Genomic DNA, 15829 nt, shown 5'->3' with positions numbered 1-15829 from the left:
GTTGAAGTCGTGATAGACCAGATGTGTATGCTTGGTCTCCTGGTCTGCAGGAATATAATATCGAAATAATATGCAGCAGACTATATAGATTATAGATCATAGTGGACCATACTATTGGAGTGTATGTATCACGGACAAATGTTGAGATGTGCTTTTAGAAAGTATTACTTTCAGAAAGTATTATTTTTCTTACATAATCTGTATTGATTGGATGAAAGTATAAGGAATATATAAGAGAAAAAAAGTTGGTCATCCATACTATAACCAATGATCCATTACATACTAGCCAATAAATTAAAGAGTAAAATGGAGCAAGTAAGAATAACTTCAAATTAATCAAAAATATATATAACCACTACAAGAAAATAGTAAATATATATCTATAAATTTAGCTATCTGTAACTTAAATATCTACCGGTATCAATGTATTTGATAAATTAAATACATATTATTGTTGGTTTTGACTTGCCAACACCGGTGAGAAACAGAATATATATATAGCAATGTAACACACTTAGGAAAATTGAAAACAATTGAATGATGTTATTGCCATAGCGAATAAAAGATCTTCAACCCTTTATAAGTCCTTTTTCAAGGCATTTATAGAATTATAGGCCTATGACTTTAATATAGTTGTTGGACTAAAATAGGAAAGTAACATCAGAAATCACAAACCATTAGTTACGTACAAATTTGATTAACTTCGGAAATAAGTAAAATGCTCTCTTAGACGGCGCTATCTCTAGAAAGAGATCAGATCCTCTAGTACATTGTACCTTCTATAGGTGTGCTGCAACGTTTCTCCCATCAACGATTAGAAATGAGAAATGGGCAAATTTCAGTAATTTACTTACTGATTTTCTATAGATAATTTTGAATTTTTTTTATTGTAATGAATTTAGTTTTGAATCGATTTGTTAAAAATGTGTAATATTCAATTTCCCATTCAAACTATTTGCTAAATGAATTTCAGGACAGTTGAGCGGACTACTGATACAACTGTAAGATACTTTTGTAAGAGTGTGTCATGTTAAAGAGTTTTGAGACAAGCTTTTCTCAAGTAAAAGTCAAATTTTGTTACCACGACTCGAATTAAATTCGACTTAATTTCATAATGATAGAGATACTAGATCAATACCTACCGAAAAAGAATTGTTCCACATCATGCTGTCATTGTGGAAACTCTAATGTGAGCATGCCAGCTGCATTATCCAAAAGAAACAGCCATGGACTGGCAATTGGCATCCTACAAAGCCATGTCCACTTGTTGTAGTGGTTAGCTGAAACAAAGCTTAAGGTCCGGCCAGACGGGCCAGTAAATAACATCCTAGCTTCTGCAGGACTGTACAGGTCATTTACAGAAGTAACACAACTGTGATTTTCTGTTAATTTAGTAAGGTTAGAAGTACTCCAAAAGCATTGAATGTATCTCACAAACAGACCCTTTTTCCTTGACGTTAGGCAACCACAATAGTGATTTTTGGATAGGTTTTTGAGGTGAAAATGCTTATGTGGAGGAGAGAGAAGAATTCAGCTCCCCTACAATGAGAGGTTGCTCCCACACTCTGGTGAGACTCGATCCCTGGTCATTCTTCCAAAGTTTCACCTCTGTGACCAGTAACACTAATATATTGCAGATCCTAAAAGTGGTCAAAAGCTGGATTTCCAATTAAAAACCTTAGGCCCGTTTACTAACGAAAACTGTTTTCTAATTTTTCAGTTTTCATTCTATGTTTTCCATTCTCTGTTTTCTGTTTTAAAATCTTATTTACTTTAAATTTGACTTAAAGTGCACTTTTGGGTAACATCTTATAGGAAGTAGTTCAGATAATGACAGACTTGGCAGTGCATGTCTTCAAGCAAAGCCGGCAAAAGCAAGACTGATGAGCAGAACCAACTAAAATGAAAATGACCTTAACAAACAGTAAACTGTGAAATGTGAAGTAGTCTCTGCTCTGTCACAAATTTTGTAAATTTAACAGCTAGAATTTGATTTCTATACTTGTCTTACACTGAAACTGTGGCTTTCAAACATAGAGAGAGAGAGAGATGGTTTTCTAAACACAGATTATTGGCGCTAAGCTATCCACTAAAAGAAAAGCATTAGTGCGATTTCGGCCCAGGGAGATTGACCATGGTGGATCATGGATGCTTTATATGCAGCGGCTTTTCTGAACTTCGTTTTGGCATCAAAACTGTCACCGGTTGAGTTCCCGAAGAAGTGACTCACTTGTCTAGAATTCACATTGGTTTTAAGGGTTTAATGCAACTCGACAACAACACGTGGTTTGGAGAGCAGAGCACGATTATCTGTTCTTGTTCTGTGACTCCGAATGTTCAAGCTGAGGAGGCAAGAGATCCATAACGCTACCTTGCGATTGCTGACTAGACGTCTCCGATGTTTCTGACTCGTCCTCTGTTGATAGAAACACGGGCATGAGATATCGATACTCTATTCCTAGCAACTTCTAGAAAAAGCATCACGGCATTATAGCAAAGCGGGAAAAAGAAGGTTGATGTGTGCATTACATTGTAGAAACAATAGAGAGCATGAATCTCGACTCTCGAGACTTGGTGGAAGATAAGAGTCACTTTGAAAGAGAAAATAAATTGTCAAAGTATGAAAAGAAGCATACCGAAGAGTGACTTTATGGTTGGCCTCTTCGGTTTGGTACTTTTCTTCTTCAATTCAGCTGGTAAACAGAACAAGACCTCAGTCAAGCGAAAGAATACTAATAATAAACGTCCACATGAGCATAAAGGGAGAGAAAGAGGGACAGGAGAGTATTACCCATTCCGGGAACTTCATAATCGTTGACTATCTCAAAGTTTTTGTACGTGTACCCAACAAAATTAACGTCTTTAGATGGCAGCATCTGCACAGTGAGGGGGAAAATATTGACGACATGAAAATCATGATGGTAATGGAAATGGTAAATAACAATATCTGATTATAAGTACCGTAGAGCTAAGAGTACAATGAACGGCAAAATACTCAGTAATATACCCAACATTTATAAAAAGGAAGAATACCTTTCTCCATGGGCCCGATTTTGATGAAGCAACGGTTTGGGAATCAGACTGAAAGTCAAGAAAATATGAAAAACAAAAAGGTCATCTAACTGGAAAAAGAAAACAAGAAATAACCAAATAAATCGACTGGCATAGGATAGAAGAGGAGAAGCCACTACGTCTTCGAACTTTTCAAAGTTTTGTGTATCCAACTCGTCATTGACTTCGGGTATAAATGCAGCTTTCATCTCATATATTCTGTCCCAGTCGATTCCTTCAAACCAGGGATGGACCTAGAATAAAAATACCACCAACTAATTTACTCGTTTACATTAATCCCCGTAACTGATCCAAGAACATAGCATAGGACACACCATACAACACCTTTATTTCATCTGCACCCTTCGTCCCAATCCTGCGGCTGACATTACAAAGCAGTTTGCTGATAAGATCTTTCGCTTCAGGAGATAGCCTTGCTTCTTCAGGAAACTTCAGATGTGATTTCCAGTTTACTATCTGCTTGTACACGGGCAAAACCATTAATATATAAAGAGAGGAAACATTTTATTTATGAGAAAAGTAATGTTGGACAAACGTGAGGAACGAAAAGAAACGTTAAAACTAGAAATAAAGATGAATATTTGGCAGCAATCCAAAGCACACCTTCCTACATGTTGACATGGGATCATCGGAATAAAAAGGTGGATAGCCCACAAGCATTTCATACATTATAGCACCAAGTGACCACCTGCAAACAAGAAAAAACTTATAAGCGGGGAACAAGAGAGATGATTATAGATTAGGAACAGAAACGGAATATTTGTTCTAGCCTGTGAGTTGGACCATAGTGATGTCAAAGGTCAATATAAATCCAAGATGGCAATGGATCTAATAAAACATTACTAAATATTTACACACAGAAAGACCATAAATATCCTCTGAAGTTAAGCTGTATCTCCTCAAGAGTGTACTTTAAAGGATCTGTTGCCATATAGAAAACGATAAAACATAAAGATTCAGGAAAGTCCTCACAACATACAACAAACTAACCAGTCACATTCCATCCCATAACCTTTCTTCAGCAAAACCTCTGGAGCAATATAATCCGGTGTACCCACAGTGGAATAAGCCTGTAATGCCCCAGTATGAAGAATGAAGTTAAAAAAAAAAAAAGGGAATTCAGCAAATACACATCTGGAAGAATAAAGCTTAAACTGGTGCCGTGGTGCAACAACTTATTATATCATCAAATAGAATTACCTATCACTCTATCAGTTAACTAGTGGAGCAAAAAAACAATAAGAAGTTCAATAAAAGGGCGCAGCAAACGAAGAAAAAGAGAAGTTTGCATGGGAAAAGCTTACAAGTGTCCTCCTATTTTTCTGCCAATGTTGTAGTTTCTCTTGCTGAGTGCGTTTTGGAGCAGCAGTTTGGTCATAGCCTTTTGAACCCGCACCGGGATTCTCTCCCACTGAGAAATCCCCCTCTTGTATGGTACTACAATCTAAAGGTTTACATAGTCCAAAATCCGATAGTCTTAGATGGCCATATCTATCTAGTAGCAGGTTATCGGGCTTGATATCTCTGCAACGAATAATGTGTCCACATCATAAGTTAGAGCAGATATGTACTAAAAAAAAATAAAAGATTGGCACAGGAGATTAGAACAAGTAATGACCTATGTATATAATTATGTTTATGAATTGATTCAATAGCCAAGACAGTCTCTGCTACATAAAATCTTGCCTCATCTTCAGTTAAAGTATCCTTCCTCATAAGTAAGGTCATCATATCTCCACCGGGTAGATATTCCATGACAAGGTATAGATACTCTTGATCTTGAAAAGAACAATACAGTTTAACAATGCAATTACTGTCAACCTCTGCAAGCAAATTCCTTTCAGCTTTCACATGCTCCACCTGATACAATCCACAAGTAAATGACCAATTGGCATAGTGCATAGAGCCATGATAACACCATCCTAGGCTGATAATCACAAACCTGGCCTCTGCGAAGCATTTCTGATTTTTTCAGTTTTTTCATAGCATACACATGATCGGTTGTCTTTTCCCTGCAAATCCTGACCTGCACAGTAAAGAAGTCAATTGATAATAAATCCTCTGAGTAGATGCATTGCAATTAAACATGGAAAATAAAGAGAATTGATTGATTCTTTTAAAAAAACATATGAACTACCATACTCTAAGCAAAAAGGCCATAAATGAAAAGCAATGGATCTTACATCTATGACCCATGATATTTACCTCCCCAAATGCACCCTTTCCTATCATTGTCAGCAACTCAAAATCATCAGCACCCATTTTACGCCTCTGAAGTCGCATATATTCAGTTTCTTTCTTCTCTAAAAACTTCAAAAGATTACTTTGATCTTCTTCTGAGACATCAGCATCAGCAAGCTTTTTTTCCAGTAAAATTCGGCTGCATGCCAGATAAGAAAAATTAGTAACAACCACTAACTTTCTACCATCACAAGATGCATTAAACTCGAAACTACCCAATTCAACCCAGGGACGGAATAGATTTATAACCGACAAGTTGGGGAAGGCCTAGTAACAAAAGGTAATGTGTATACCATACCGCTCCTTTCTCTCCTTCAGAATCCTCATCTGCTCCTTGTAATGATTCTCTATGTATTGCTTCGCTGCAGCAACTTTCTGTTTGGTAATACTGGAGGCTTCTTCAGCTGATATATGCTTAGAATCTTCTACTCCACCACCCATTGAATCCTTCTTCTTGATTGACGCCCTCAAACGTTCCCGTGATTGGAACTTCTGGAACCAACTCCTTGCTGTATCCATTTACTTTCCCTCAACTTATGAGGCTATATATATGAATTCTCCTAAAACCATAATCATTATACCACTTCTCTTCTCATTCCCCAAATATCCAACGCCTACACAAGAATTTCAATATAGGAAACATGAATACCTATACACGCATTAATTCAATATAGAACACAAACCAATCAATTCATTTCTACCGAAAACAATAGACTTGAGCTCCAGTTTCGAGGTATCAACCAACATTTCGATTTCTTTTCTTTAATCCTGAGAACAATTATGCTTCAAGAATACGGTTTTAAAAGATCATGCCTTTAATGTGCTAAAGATGATAATGTTCAAATTCAATGAACATTAGGAACAACAAATGGGAAACCTATGAATTTCAATCGAAACCAATGCAAAAGATAGATCAAGTTAGACGTATTTGAAGCACATTTTTCCTGGGTAAAATCCTGAAAAACATTAAACCAATGCAAAAGAAAGAACAACAGATGGATCTGCTCACCGTCGAAATTCTGACGACGGAGAAGAAGAAGGAGATATCAATCCAGTTGCCGAAACAGTAAATTTATACGCGTACGTCAAGATATACTCGGAATACTCCGTAGAAGATATGCACAGAGATATGGTGATGGTGATATGTATATGCAGTTCAATTAAAGATCGTTATATTTTATGAACAGATTGTTACAGTGCAATATTAATAAAAAAATTAATTAAACAAAAAAAAATAGAGAGTAAATGTGAAATGGCAATGGGAAAGACAGTAAAAGCGGTATTATCGTTGATTGGGAAGTTACGGTGACTTCTCTCTCTTTTGGCTTTCTCCTCGCGACGACGATTCTTTTGTTTGTTCCGGTCCGACCCATTCTCAGGCCAAAGTTTTTGTCCCATTACTCAAACACGTTACTTTCAAATACGATAACAAGGTTGCATCTACTTGCAATCCTTATGCCTTGGACCCGTGTCCAGCATGCTTGCTGGACACGGGTAACAGTGCCTAACGGCACTGTTATCTCCTTCTCTTTTTTTTTTTTTTTTTAAAAAAAATTTCAGACCACTTTGTTATAGAAGTATATGTTCATAATTTTATTACTATATGTTAATAACTATACATTCATAACTCCATAACTGTACGTTCATAACTCTATAACTGTACATTCATAACTCTATAACTGTACATTCATAACGTCATAACTGTACATTCATAACTTCATAATTGTACATTCATAATTTTCGAAGCTCTATGTTCACAATTTTAGAGCTCTATGTTCATAATTTTATCACTATATGTTCATAATTGTAAGTTCATAATGTTAGAGCTCTTTGTTCATAATTCGATCAATAACTGTACATTCATAATTCCATAACTGTAGATTCATAATCTCATAACTGTAGATTCATAACTCCATAACTGTAGATTCATAACTCTATAACTGTACATTCATAATCTTCGAAGCTCTATATTCACAATTTTAAAGCTCCATGGTCATAATTTTATCATTATATATGTTCATAATTGTAAGTTCATAATGTTAGAGCTCTGTGTTCATAATTTCATAATTGCATAACTGTACATTCATAACGGCATAACTGTACATTCATAATCCAAAAAAAAAAAAAATAACGCCGTTAACGCCAAAACGCGCGCGATTTTTTTTTTTTTTAACTAAATGACGCGTTTTTTTTGAAAAACGATGTCGTTTTGGGAATTGTGGACACGGGTCCAGGGCATAATTTGCCTCTACTTGGTCATACAATAATTTATTATATTGGGAGAAGAATAATTTATTATATCATTTCAGATGTTTTATTGGGCCGGAATGTGAAAGTTTTGGGGTTGGAAATTAACATTTTAAAAAGAATAATTTATTGTATAATAATGTTTTTTTTTAATGAAGCATGTTGCAAAAATATATATCTCCATGTATACCTTTTAAAAAGATTCCCAACATATTATTTAAGAATAAATAAAAAAAAGTTGATTGATCTTGTAACCGATGATCAATTACTGAACTGATTAAAAATTTCAGTTATGAGTTACGAAGTTGTAACAAATATTTAAATTTTTTGATGGATTGTTATTAGTTATGGAGTTAAATAAACTTAGAGATGTCCGATAATATTTTTTATTGTAAAGGAACTTATTGATGATTAAAACTCAAAACATCTGTAATTAAAGAAGGCAAAACATTGTGATCTAATGGTACCAAGATTGGATTTCCATATTGAAGATTGTGAGTTTGAGTCTTAGTGGAGGCAACTAACTAACTTTGACCAGCAAACGGCCGCGGCGTGATTCGCATATCGTTTGTTCTCCAAATTATTAATGAAATTTTAGGGTGACAAATTGCATTAGATGTAACACAAAAGTTGTTTATGCAATAAGTTTTTGCTTGGTACAAATCTAAAGTTTTTTCGTCCCAAAATGGGTGGTTGGGTGGGTGGAGAATAACTCTCACCTACTAATACCTAAATGTCATGAAATTGATTATTGTTAACATCTACTCTGACGAGCCTGTGCCCACGTGATTTTTCTATTTATTACAAATGAGTGGAGTGGAGTTTATCTATTGCACATTATCACATAGTGACAATTTTTTTATTATTTTTTATTTTTTTATTTTTTTTTTGTTTGAAAGTTTTACTTAATGGAACAGATAATGGTACTGCTTGAGACTGTAAATTTTTTGAAATTATTAATACTCTTGATATGAAATTGGACAATATTCAGATGCAATAACATCATAGCACTTCAAACTTGGTTGGATGTGGCCTGGTTTTCTTTAAAAAAATGTTAGAAGGATGAGGCTTATATGACCATTCCATTGCTTTTGTCTGCAAATCATGATATTGATTATCTTATTATGAAGCAATTAAGTACAGAGTTTTGCAGGCTGCATAAATGCATTGTTTAGTGGCCATATAATTTGACTATCTCAAACACTAGCACATGGATGTGCCTTCATGTAGTCTAGTGTGACCATTCTTTTAAATGTTCAATAATTAATAATTTCATAGGTATACTCCTAAGGCGTGAATAAGATGCGTAAATTTCTTTCGACGTAACTAAAAGTTTTAGGTTTGAGTCCTAAAAACTTAAGTATAGACGTACAGCTCACCCGTTTGCTGTTATTCATGCGTGAGAATGCAATTAATTTAAAATCAAAACGTACGAGTAAGAATGCAACTACCTTAAACCCCGCAGGAGTGATTTGATACTTTCCGAAGTTCCTAAAATCAACAGGTTTGAGTCCTAAAAATGCAACTACTTTTAAAACCTTTGAACGAGTGCTTTGCCACCATTTAAAGTCCCTACTTGATTCGTCAGAAAAGATTAGACATTTTTTTTTTGAATACTACTGACTCTATTACAATGTAGTATCTGTTCATAAATACTTTCTCAACCAAATGAAAAACAAAGAGACATTTATTAAAACAACACCACACTAATAAACACAGGATGCTTTACTCCATTTTTTTTTTTCTTTTTTGGATCATAACATTACTCCATTTTGATAGCATCAAACAAGACAAATTACAGCCTTAAAGGCCAGATATGTTTATATATGTTATACATACAAGAGCTGTAAGGCATGAAAGATTGTAAGTTCTGCAATATGGTGTATGGAGATAGTAAACAATTTCCTCAAATGAATAAAAACAAATGTCACAAGCAATGACTCCTTATTGTTGTGTGCTAGACCCGGAACTGGTAGTCAGCGATAATACGCCATGTGTCTAGACGAGCGAAAGGGAGAAGCATCAAACGGGGAAGATGTCGTCTTAACTGCACTCGGATTCTTGCTGGCTTTCTTTTTCTCGATCGGGGTCTCAGACCGAAGCCAGGTCTCCACCACCGAGAGCAAATTGGGCTTAGTCTTCAGCTCGGCAAGTTCTGATAACTTCTCGGACCTCTTCAAAACGCCATCTTGAACGTAGACTAGATCTGTCGCCCATGTCTCTAATCCATCAAATATATGCGTTGCATACACTACCGTAGCACCTCTCTATTGTCAACGCATTAATAAAAAGAAAATATTCAAACGGAGTCAATTTCTTATGACAAACAACACTCGGTATTAAAAAACACGAGAGCAACTAAATACCTGCTCGCATTCTTCCTTAAAAAAATCAAGTAAATCCATCCTCGCAACAACATCTAGGTCAACCGTAACCTCATCTAGCAAAAGAACCTGTACAAAAAACAATACTCAAGGTTCGCAGAATCTGAACCTTCTTTTCAATCAAATTAATATCTTTATTTTGGTTAAATGGATGGGGTGTTGCCTGAATCCTTCCTAACCCGTTTATAAACAAATCTTGAAAATAAAAAACAAGTAATAAGATGAACATGGCATTACAATGAATGCATTTGCCAATATTATAATGCATATATTATATTATAATATAAAGGGCATCTGCAAAGTTAGGAGTAGACGAGATTTACCTTGTAGGGATGAAGAAGGCCCATACAGATCTGCACTCTACGCCGCTGACCATCAGAGACCTTGTGCATCCGCCATTGGAGATCAATATCTAGCAGTTCAATCAGCTTCTCTCGCCTAATAGGATCAACTCCATCAACTAGATTCACAACAAGGAACGAGAAAATGAGCTAAAAACAGATTGATGTACTTTAAAAGAAACAATAGCTAAAATCTACATCCTGAAAATACTAAATCACATTCAGATTTGTGGATTTTTTCATATTCTTTCTCCTGACTAAAAAGTTAAGGCCATAACGAACTTCAAATCCCAATCTTATTAACATGGTGATTAATGCAATTGCGGTGAGATTCCATAAGTCTCATAGAAGCAATGTAAAGATGAACAAAGAGAACAAGGATATGAGATTTAGTTCACCTCCAAATATCATATGCTCAGCTGAGAAGTCTCCCTGGAGTGGGATTTCCCCCTGAAAATTGACAAAAAGAAACAACCTTTATGCTACCAAGGAAGATCAAACAGCCAGTACTTACATCAGTTGTCACCTCAAACATAGGGGGCAATCCAACCAAATTGGTCGGACTGTTGACTTGATTGACTCCTAGCAGGAGCGGCCTATTTGGTGGGTGGTTTGAGCTAGTCTTACCTCATTGCGACTACCTAAGCTGGTTTATCTCATTGTACACTGGGGTCACAAGCGGGCCCAGTACACTAGATAGTGGTTGCGGGTTTTCTCGTCACAACAAATTTATTTAAAAAAACAAAAAAAAACCTCAAACATGAAAGAATATTCAACAAAGAAACAGCAGAATTGACTTACAGCAGAGCCAACGTTTTTGCTCCAAGATTCTCCAAGATAGGCTAGGTCACCACTGCAGACAAGGTGTGTGTCATGGAAAGCTGAAAAATTTAGCACCCGCACAACATCTTTCCCACCCACCAAATGCTTCCCCGCCAATATTCTGAGCAGAGTCGTCTTCCCTTTAGGAATAAAGAAAAAAATGACATTTTTGAGAAATTGAAAGCGCTGAAGATCTAGAACGGGTAAATGGGCATACCGGATCCATTCGCGCCGACGAGCAGACATCGAGATCCGGGAGAAACCTTGAGGCTGAAGTCGAAGAACAAGGGGGTTTGGAAATCGTACCCGAATTGCATGCCACTCACTTGTATACTGTTTGATTCTGCCGCCATTTTCGTCTCTTTTTCCCTCGGCCTCCGGTATTCGATCAATGGGGTTTCCGGCGGCGTGTTATAAAGCAGTCTACGAAGTAAAGTCTCCTCTCTAACAACCTCAACGACCTCTTCCAGGGACTGAATGTTTACACGTCTACTGAACATTGGGGTCGTCGGCGAAAATTATAAACTTAACAGGGCTTGATTTAGTAATAGTTTAAAACTCGGCCCTTCACTGCAAAAGGAAATTAGTTTTGTACCCTCGAATAGAGTTTTTTTTTTTTTTTTTTTTTTTTTTTTTTTTAAATACCAATTTTTGTCCCACAAGTACTAGCAAAATGACAGTTTTGATCAATAGATTTAATTCCTATCATTTTCATTCACGACTTTTGTTTTAGTACCAATTTTCATCCACGATTATTGTTTTAGTGCCACAATTCATCGGCTGATAACTCCTCCATTTAAGACATGTCGAAATCTAAAATTTGTAAAGATATTTTCGTCTTTTTCAACTTAAGATCTCAATTTGATCATAAATAAAGAGATTTAAACCCTAGATCAATCTCAATTTGCAATTTTCATTCTCATTATACTTTTTTCTTAAATTATTCAAGAATTGAATTGAAAATGACAATTTTATCTTTCACAGTAAGTTTTTTGTCTGAAAGTTAATCACCCAAAAAATTAAACTGAAGAGACCAAATGTGAGTATGTGACAATAATTTAAAAATTGTAGAATCAAATAAAAAAAAAATAATAGTATAGGGCTAAATATAGAAATGGTTTTATAATTGTGGGGCTAAAAGTTGAAAAAGCTTCCCTGGTATATTTTGCAATTGTCTATTTAATCCTGTCAGTTCTTTAAACCTCTGCATCCACGGCTTTAGGAAGAAGGGGACTAAGGTGAGTTATTAGTTCTAGGGTTTTTGTCCTGGTTTCCGTGTATGGAAGAGAGAAACAGCAAAACCAAGTAAAAAAGATCAAAGCTTTTTGTTAATTCCCATCCGGGTTTTGCTGTTTCTCCGTATCTATTCGTCTGTATAGTGCTTATTTAGTTATTTTGCGTGTGTTCAAGGAAGGTTTGTATTCATAAAGTTTACATTTTTTTTTTCTTTTTAATTATTTTTTTCAGCTCTTGCTCTGCCAGACAACTAGCAAAGATGTATCTCCATTTCTACATAAACGAAAAGGGCGACAAAGTTTATACGACCAAGGTAAGATGATTAGTATTTTCTTCCTGTTCATTGTGCAATTGCCTTTTTCTTATGTTTTTTGTTTTCCTATTAATTGCATCCTTTATTGTCTTAAATATGTGACCTTTTTTTGAATTTATTAGATATTGTGTTGTAAAACTGTCCTTCTGATCTTAAATATGTGAACTTTTTTGAATTTCTTAGATATTGTGTTGTAAACCTGTCCTTTGAGCTTTTTGGGTGACTAGGAAACCCGCAACTACTACTTAGTGGCATTGTGAACTTGTAACCTTGTGGTTACCAAATCAACTGCTTGATCAACTTGGCTAGCCCTATCCTTCCTAGCTTTTATTCTTTGTGGGCTTGAGCCTACACAAAAGCTATGTGCCATTGATAGTAATGTGAAGCTTTGAAGAATTAGGGGACGTGAAGCAGTCTTTGTACCCTTCATTGGATTTAACATGAAGGGATTGTTATCATTCTCTCCTTGTCCATTTTTTAAAATGTAAAAGAACTGTGGTACACACTAATAATACCAGTATTTAGTACTATGGATAATTATTATTCTCTAATGACTTTCACTCCTTAACACCTTGGATGCCTATTTGCAACCATGTGTTCAGGTTGCCTGACATTATTGTTTTTTTTTTTTTTGAACTTTCAGAAAGAATCTCCAGTAGGATTGGCTACACAATCTGCTCATCCAGGTATTTCTTCTAACCCTACCACTGGTCCACCCCCAATACTTTTCCATTGTGTTCTAGTGTTTCTAGTTTCAAAGGAGATCTTAAAACTAAAATGCCAGTTTAATGGCCTGTATTGGTGGTAACTTAGAGATTCTAATGCACCAATGAACTATTAAGATAATGGAGATGTCTTTTTCATTTTTTTTTTAATAAAGTATTATCTATTAGATGGCCCGACATTCTCTTTCCCCCAACTAGTCATTGGAAGATTGTTAGATTGTATATGGTGGTTAGAAAGAATAATTCTTTTGTCCCAACTCCCTTGAAAGTAAAAAATAAAATCAATATGTTCATTTGTGTCCGTGTTGGAAAGTGAAAAATTTGAGGGTACAAACATTTGTTCTTTTGGTCTGTTATGGCACATAAGTATAGCAATGCAAACATCACTTACATATAACCTATGTATTTGAACTTCTATGAACTCATGCTATGAACTCATGCAGCTCGGTTCTCCCCTGATGACAAATACTCAAGGCAGAGAGTTCTCCTAAAGAAGCGTTTTGGTTTGCTTCCCACCCAGAAGCCACCTCCCAAGTATTGATTGTTCCAACTCTATCGAGGCTTTACCTAGTCGTAATGCTCTTTGGTTTGACTTTGCAATAGAGAGTGTGGATCATCAAAACGTTGTTGTTAGTTATGCTTTTCATTACTCATAGAATGTATGACGGTTGAAAATTGACTCCAACTATTTTTTGCCTTGTAAAAGCACATCTGAGGCTCCTCGTAATTGCTTTCTTGGTGGATTTATGTGTTGTAATACTGGATTCATATGAAAATATCTTTAAATGTTTCTCATTTTTCATTTAAGCATTGTAGAATGTGGAATGGTGTCACTGTTTCTCCCAATTTTGAAATAATTTACTTGGAATTATATTTTGCTTCATAAATGAGGAGCAAAAAGGTTGTGTTTGTAAAGAAGATTTTGGTACTCCACAATTCCACCACTTTTTTGGTTTACTTTGTAGAGGTGAAGTGATCAAAAAGGTTGTGTTTGTAAAGACGATTTTGGTATTCCACCTTAATATGCTTTTGGTTTACTTTTTAGAGGTGAAGTGAGCTTTCACTAACAAATCTTGAAAACAAATGCTTTAAACCATTTGAAACTTTAGTTTGGTTTATGCGGATTTGGAGTTTGGATATACATATTTCATGTTTGATTTGCTTTAAACCATTTGAAGCTTCTTGTTTGATTCACTTAATACCATTTGAACTTAGTCATTTACTTAAGCCATTCACACCGGTGATTTCTTCCCAGTTACAAAGTTGAACTTAGTCATTTACTTAAGCCACTCACACCGGTGATTTCTTCCCAGTTACAAAGTTGATGTTGATTTCTTTTTTTTCTTTAGTGATTACGTGTAGTAAATCTACCTATCAGAATTGTTGCATTTGTTGTAATTTGCCTGCCAAAATTTTTGTTTGCAATTTTGACAATTATATTTTTCTATTATTACTTTTATTACTATTTTAATTTTAATTATTACTACTCTGTAATACTTTATTGATAAAAATAAATATTTTAATAAGTTGATGTGATAATGAGATTATTTTTGAAAGATGAGAGAGAATTGCAGGGAAGAAGAGTGAAAAATGAATAATTATAAATTTTGTGATGTGACATTTTAAATGTGAAAGAACATTGTATGAGTGTGAATTATGACTTGAAAATGTTCCATGTAATGAAGTTGGAACAAACAAAAACAAAGAGAATGAAACGATTAAATTAACACTAAAATATTAAGCATTCAAAGTACCAATAAATGCATGCTAAAATAAAGGTGTTAAACAAACTCAGGTACATGTTATTAATTGAAGTTTTTCATTTTCTTAGTGGAGGGATGAAGTCCACATGAAGAAAGGAGATAAGGGAATTTGCCTTGACTTGCTGTCCTATAAAATTGTTTAGAGTAAATTTATTGTTAGTTAAAGTTATCTTTTTATGATTATTTACTAATTCGTGTCAAAGTGAGACATCTGGAGCTACCCTTTTAATGGAATATAACTGTGTGTTTATTAATTAATGAGTTAATTTCAGCAATAGTTCTCCGACTATAGTGATTTTCTAAAATTAGTCCCCAACTTTTAATTTGGACACTTTAGGTCCCTTGACTTTTAATTTATTTCCAATTGAGGTCCTTTCGTTAGAATACGGTTCATTAGACTTTAAATGAAGGGGTAAACTCGTCCTTTCACATGCCTATGTATTATTCTTCGTATTTCACCCTTCGTATTTCGTTGTTATACCTTGTAAACATCTCAATAATAGAGGAACGCACACATGAGTAGTCAGCAAATGGGGAACGACGAGGAACATTTTAGGGTTTCGACTAAGATTATCTTCATATATATCGCGTATACAATGGAGAAATAATAAGAATAATACATAGGCAGGTGAAATGATGAGTTTACCCCTTTATTTAAAATTCAATTAACCGTATTCTGACGAAA

At 35.0% G+C, this 15829-nt stretch overlaps 3 protein-coding genes across 5 annotated transcripts; 1 reads left to right on the top strand and 2 right to left on the bottom strand.

Moving 5' to 3' along the window:
* Window positions 1-1949: 1949 nt before the first annotated feature.
* On the bottom strand, window positions 1950-6522 carry LOC109161364 (serine/threonine-protein kinase tricorner). The gene is made up of 14 exons (XM_019309730.1): window positions 6323-6522; window positions 5612-5927; window positions 5278-5452; window positions 5015-5098; window positions 4691-4932; window positions 4377-4596; window positions 4063-4142; window positions 3676-3760; window positions 3397-3528; window positions 3192-3305; window positions 3034-3081; window positions 2792-2876; window positions 2637-2693; window positions 1950-2416 (listed from the first exon to the last, which is right to left on the bottom strand). Exons 2-14 carry the CDS (start codon window positions 5830-5832, stop codon window positions 2307-2309), a joined length of 1653 nt encoding a protein of 550 aa, XP_019165275.1. The 5' UTR covers window positions 5833-5927; window positions 6323-6522; the 3' UTR covers window positions 1950-2306.
* Window positions 6523-9270: 2748 nt separating this feature from the next.
* Window positions 9271-11624, bottom strand: LOC109161422 (ABC transporter I family member 21-like). Of its 2 annotated transcripts, XR_002050904.1 has the most exons (7): window positions 11325-11624; window positions 11087-11247; window positions 10684-10735; window positions 10268-10404; window positions 9927-10013; window positions 9470-9827; window positions 9271-9436 (listed from the first exon to the last, which is right to left on the bottom strand). XR_002050904.1 is itself a non-coding variant. In XM_019309821.1 (6 exons), exons 1-6 carry the CDS (start codon window positions 11605-11607, stop codon window positions 9537-9539), a joined length of 1011 nt encoding a protein of 336 aa, XP_019165366.1. In that variant the 5' UTR covers window positions 11608-11624; the 3' UTR covers window positions 9271-9536. The 2 variants fall into 2 exon arrangements, 1 of the variants encoding a protein (XP_019165366.1); XM_019309821.1 differs by having other exon boundaries at window positions 9271-9827.
* A 678-nt stretch (window positions 11625-12302) lies between these two features.
* LOC109161497 (H/ACA ribonucleoprotein complex subunit 3-like protein) lies at window positions 12303-14188 on the top strand. 2 transcript variants are annotated; one of them, XR_002050928.1, is made up of 4 exons: window positions 12303-12345; window positions 12575-12656; window positions 13300-13342; window positions 13825-14188. XR_002050928.1 is itself a non-coding variant. In XM_019309919.1 (4 exons), exons 1-4 carry the CDS (start codon window positions 12387-12389, stop codon window positions 13920-13922), a joined length of 249 nt encoding a protein of 82 aa, XP_019165464.1. In that variant the 5' UTR covers window positions 12348-12386; the 3' UTR covers window positions 13923-14188. The 2 variants fall into 2 exon arrangements, 1 of the variants encoding a protein (XP_019165464.1); XM_019309919.1 differs by lacking the exon at window positions 12303-12345 and adding an exon at window positions 12348-12412.
* The last annotated feature ends 1641 nt before the right edge of the window (window positions 14189-15829 follow it).

Source organism: Ipomoea nil, unplaced genomic scaffold, assembly GCF_001879475.1.
Source record: "Ipomoea nil cultivar Tokyo-kokei standard unplaced genomic scaffold, Asagao_1.1 scaffold0302, whole genome shotgun sequence".
NCBI lineage: Eukaryota > Viridiplantae > Streptophyta > Magnoliopsida > Solanales > Convolvulaceae > Ipomoea > Ipomoea nil.
The sequence above is the reverse complement of the archived record's forward strand: the minus strand, read 5'-3'. Positions and strand labels throughout refer to the sequence as shown.

Excerpts from the sequence above, each read along its gene's own strand:
- LOC109161364 (XM_019309730.1), bottom strand. The coding sequence starts at position 5,832 with ATGGATACAGCAAGGAGTTGGTTCCAGAAGTTCCAATCACGGGAACGT. Across the intron at positions 5,453-5,611 it reads CTGAAGGAGAGAAAGGAGCG|CCGAATTTTACTGGAAAAAA; the intron begins GTATGGTATACA and ends TCTGGCATGCAG. Across the intron at positions 4,597-4,690 it reads AAACATAATTATATACATAG|AGATATCAAGCCCGATAACC; the intron begins GTCATTACTTGT and ends TATTCGTTGCAG.
- LOC109161497 (XM_019309919.1), top strand. The coding sequence starts at position 12,387 with ATGGAAGAGAGAAACAGCAAAACCAA. Across the intron at positions 12,413-12,574 it reads GAGAGAAACAGCAAAACCAA|CTCTTGCTCTGCCAGACAAC; the intron begins GTAAAAAAGATC and ends TATTTTTTTCAG. Across the intron at positions 12,657-13,299 it reads ACAAAGTTTATACGACCAAG|AAAGAATCTCCAGTAGGATT; the intron begins GTAAGATGATTA and ends TTGAACTTTCAG.
- LOC109161422 (XM_019309821.1), bottom strand. The coding sequence starts at position 11,607 with ATGTTCAGTAGACGTGTAAACATTCAGTCCCTGGAAGAGGTCGTTGAG. Across the intron at positions 11,248-11,324 it reads CGTCGGCGCGAATGGATCCG|GGAAGACGACTCTGCTCAGA; the intron begins GTATGCCCATTT and ends TTATTCCTAAAG. Across the intron at positions 9,828-9,926 it reads TTAAGGAAGAATGCGAGCAG|AGAGGTGCTACGGTAGTGTA; the intron begins GTATTTAGTTGC and ends CGTTGACAATAG.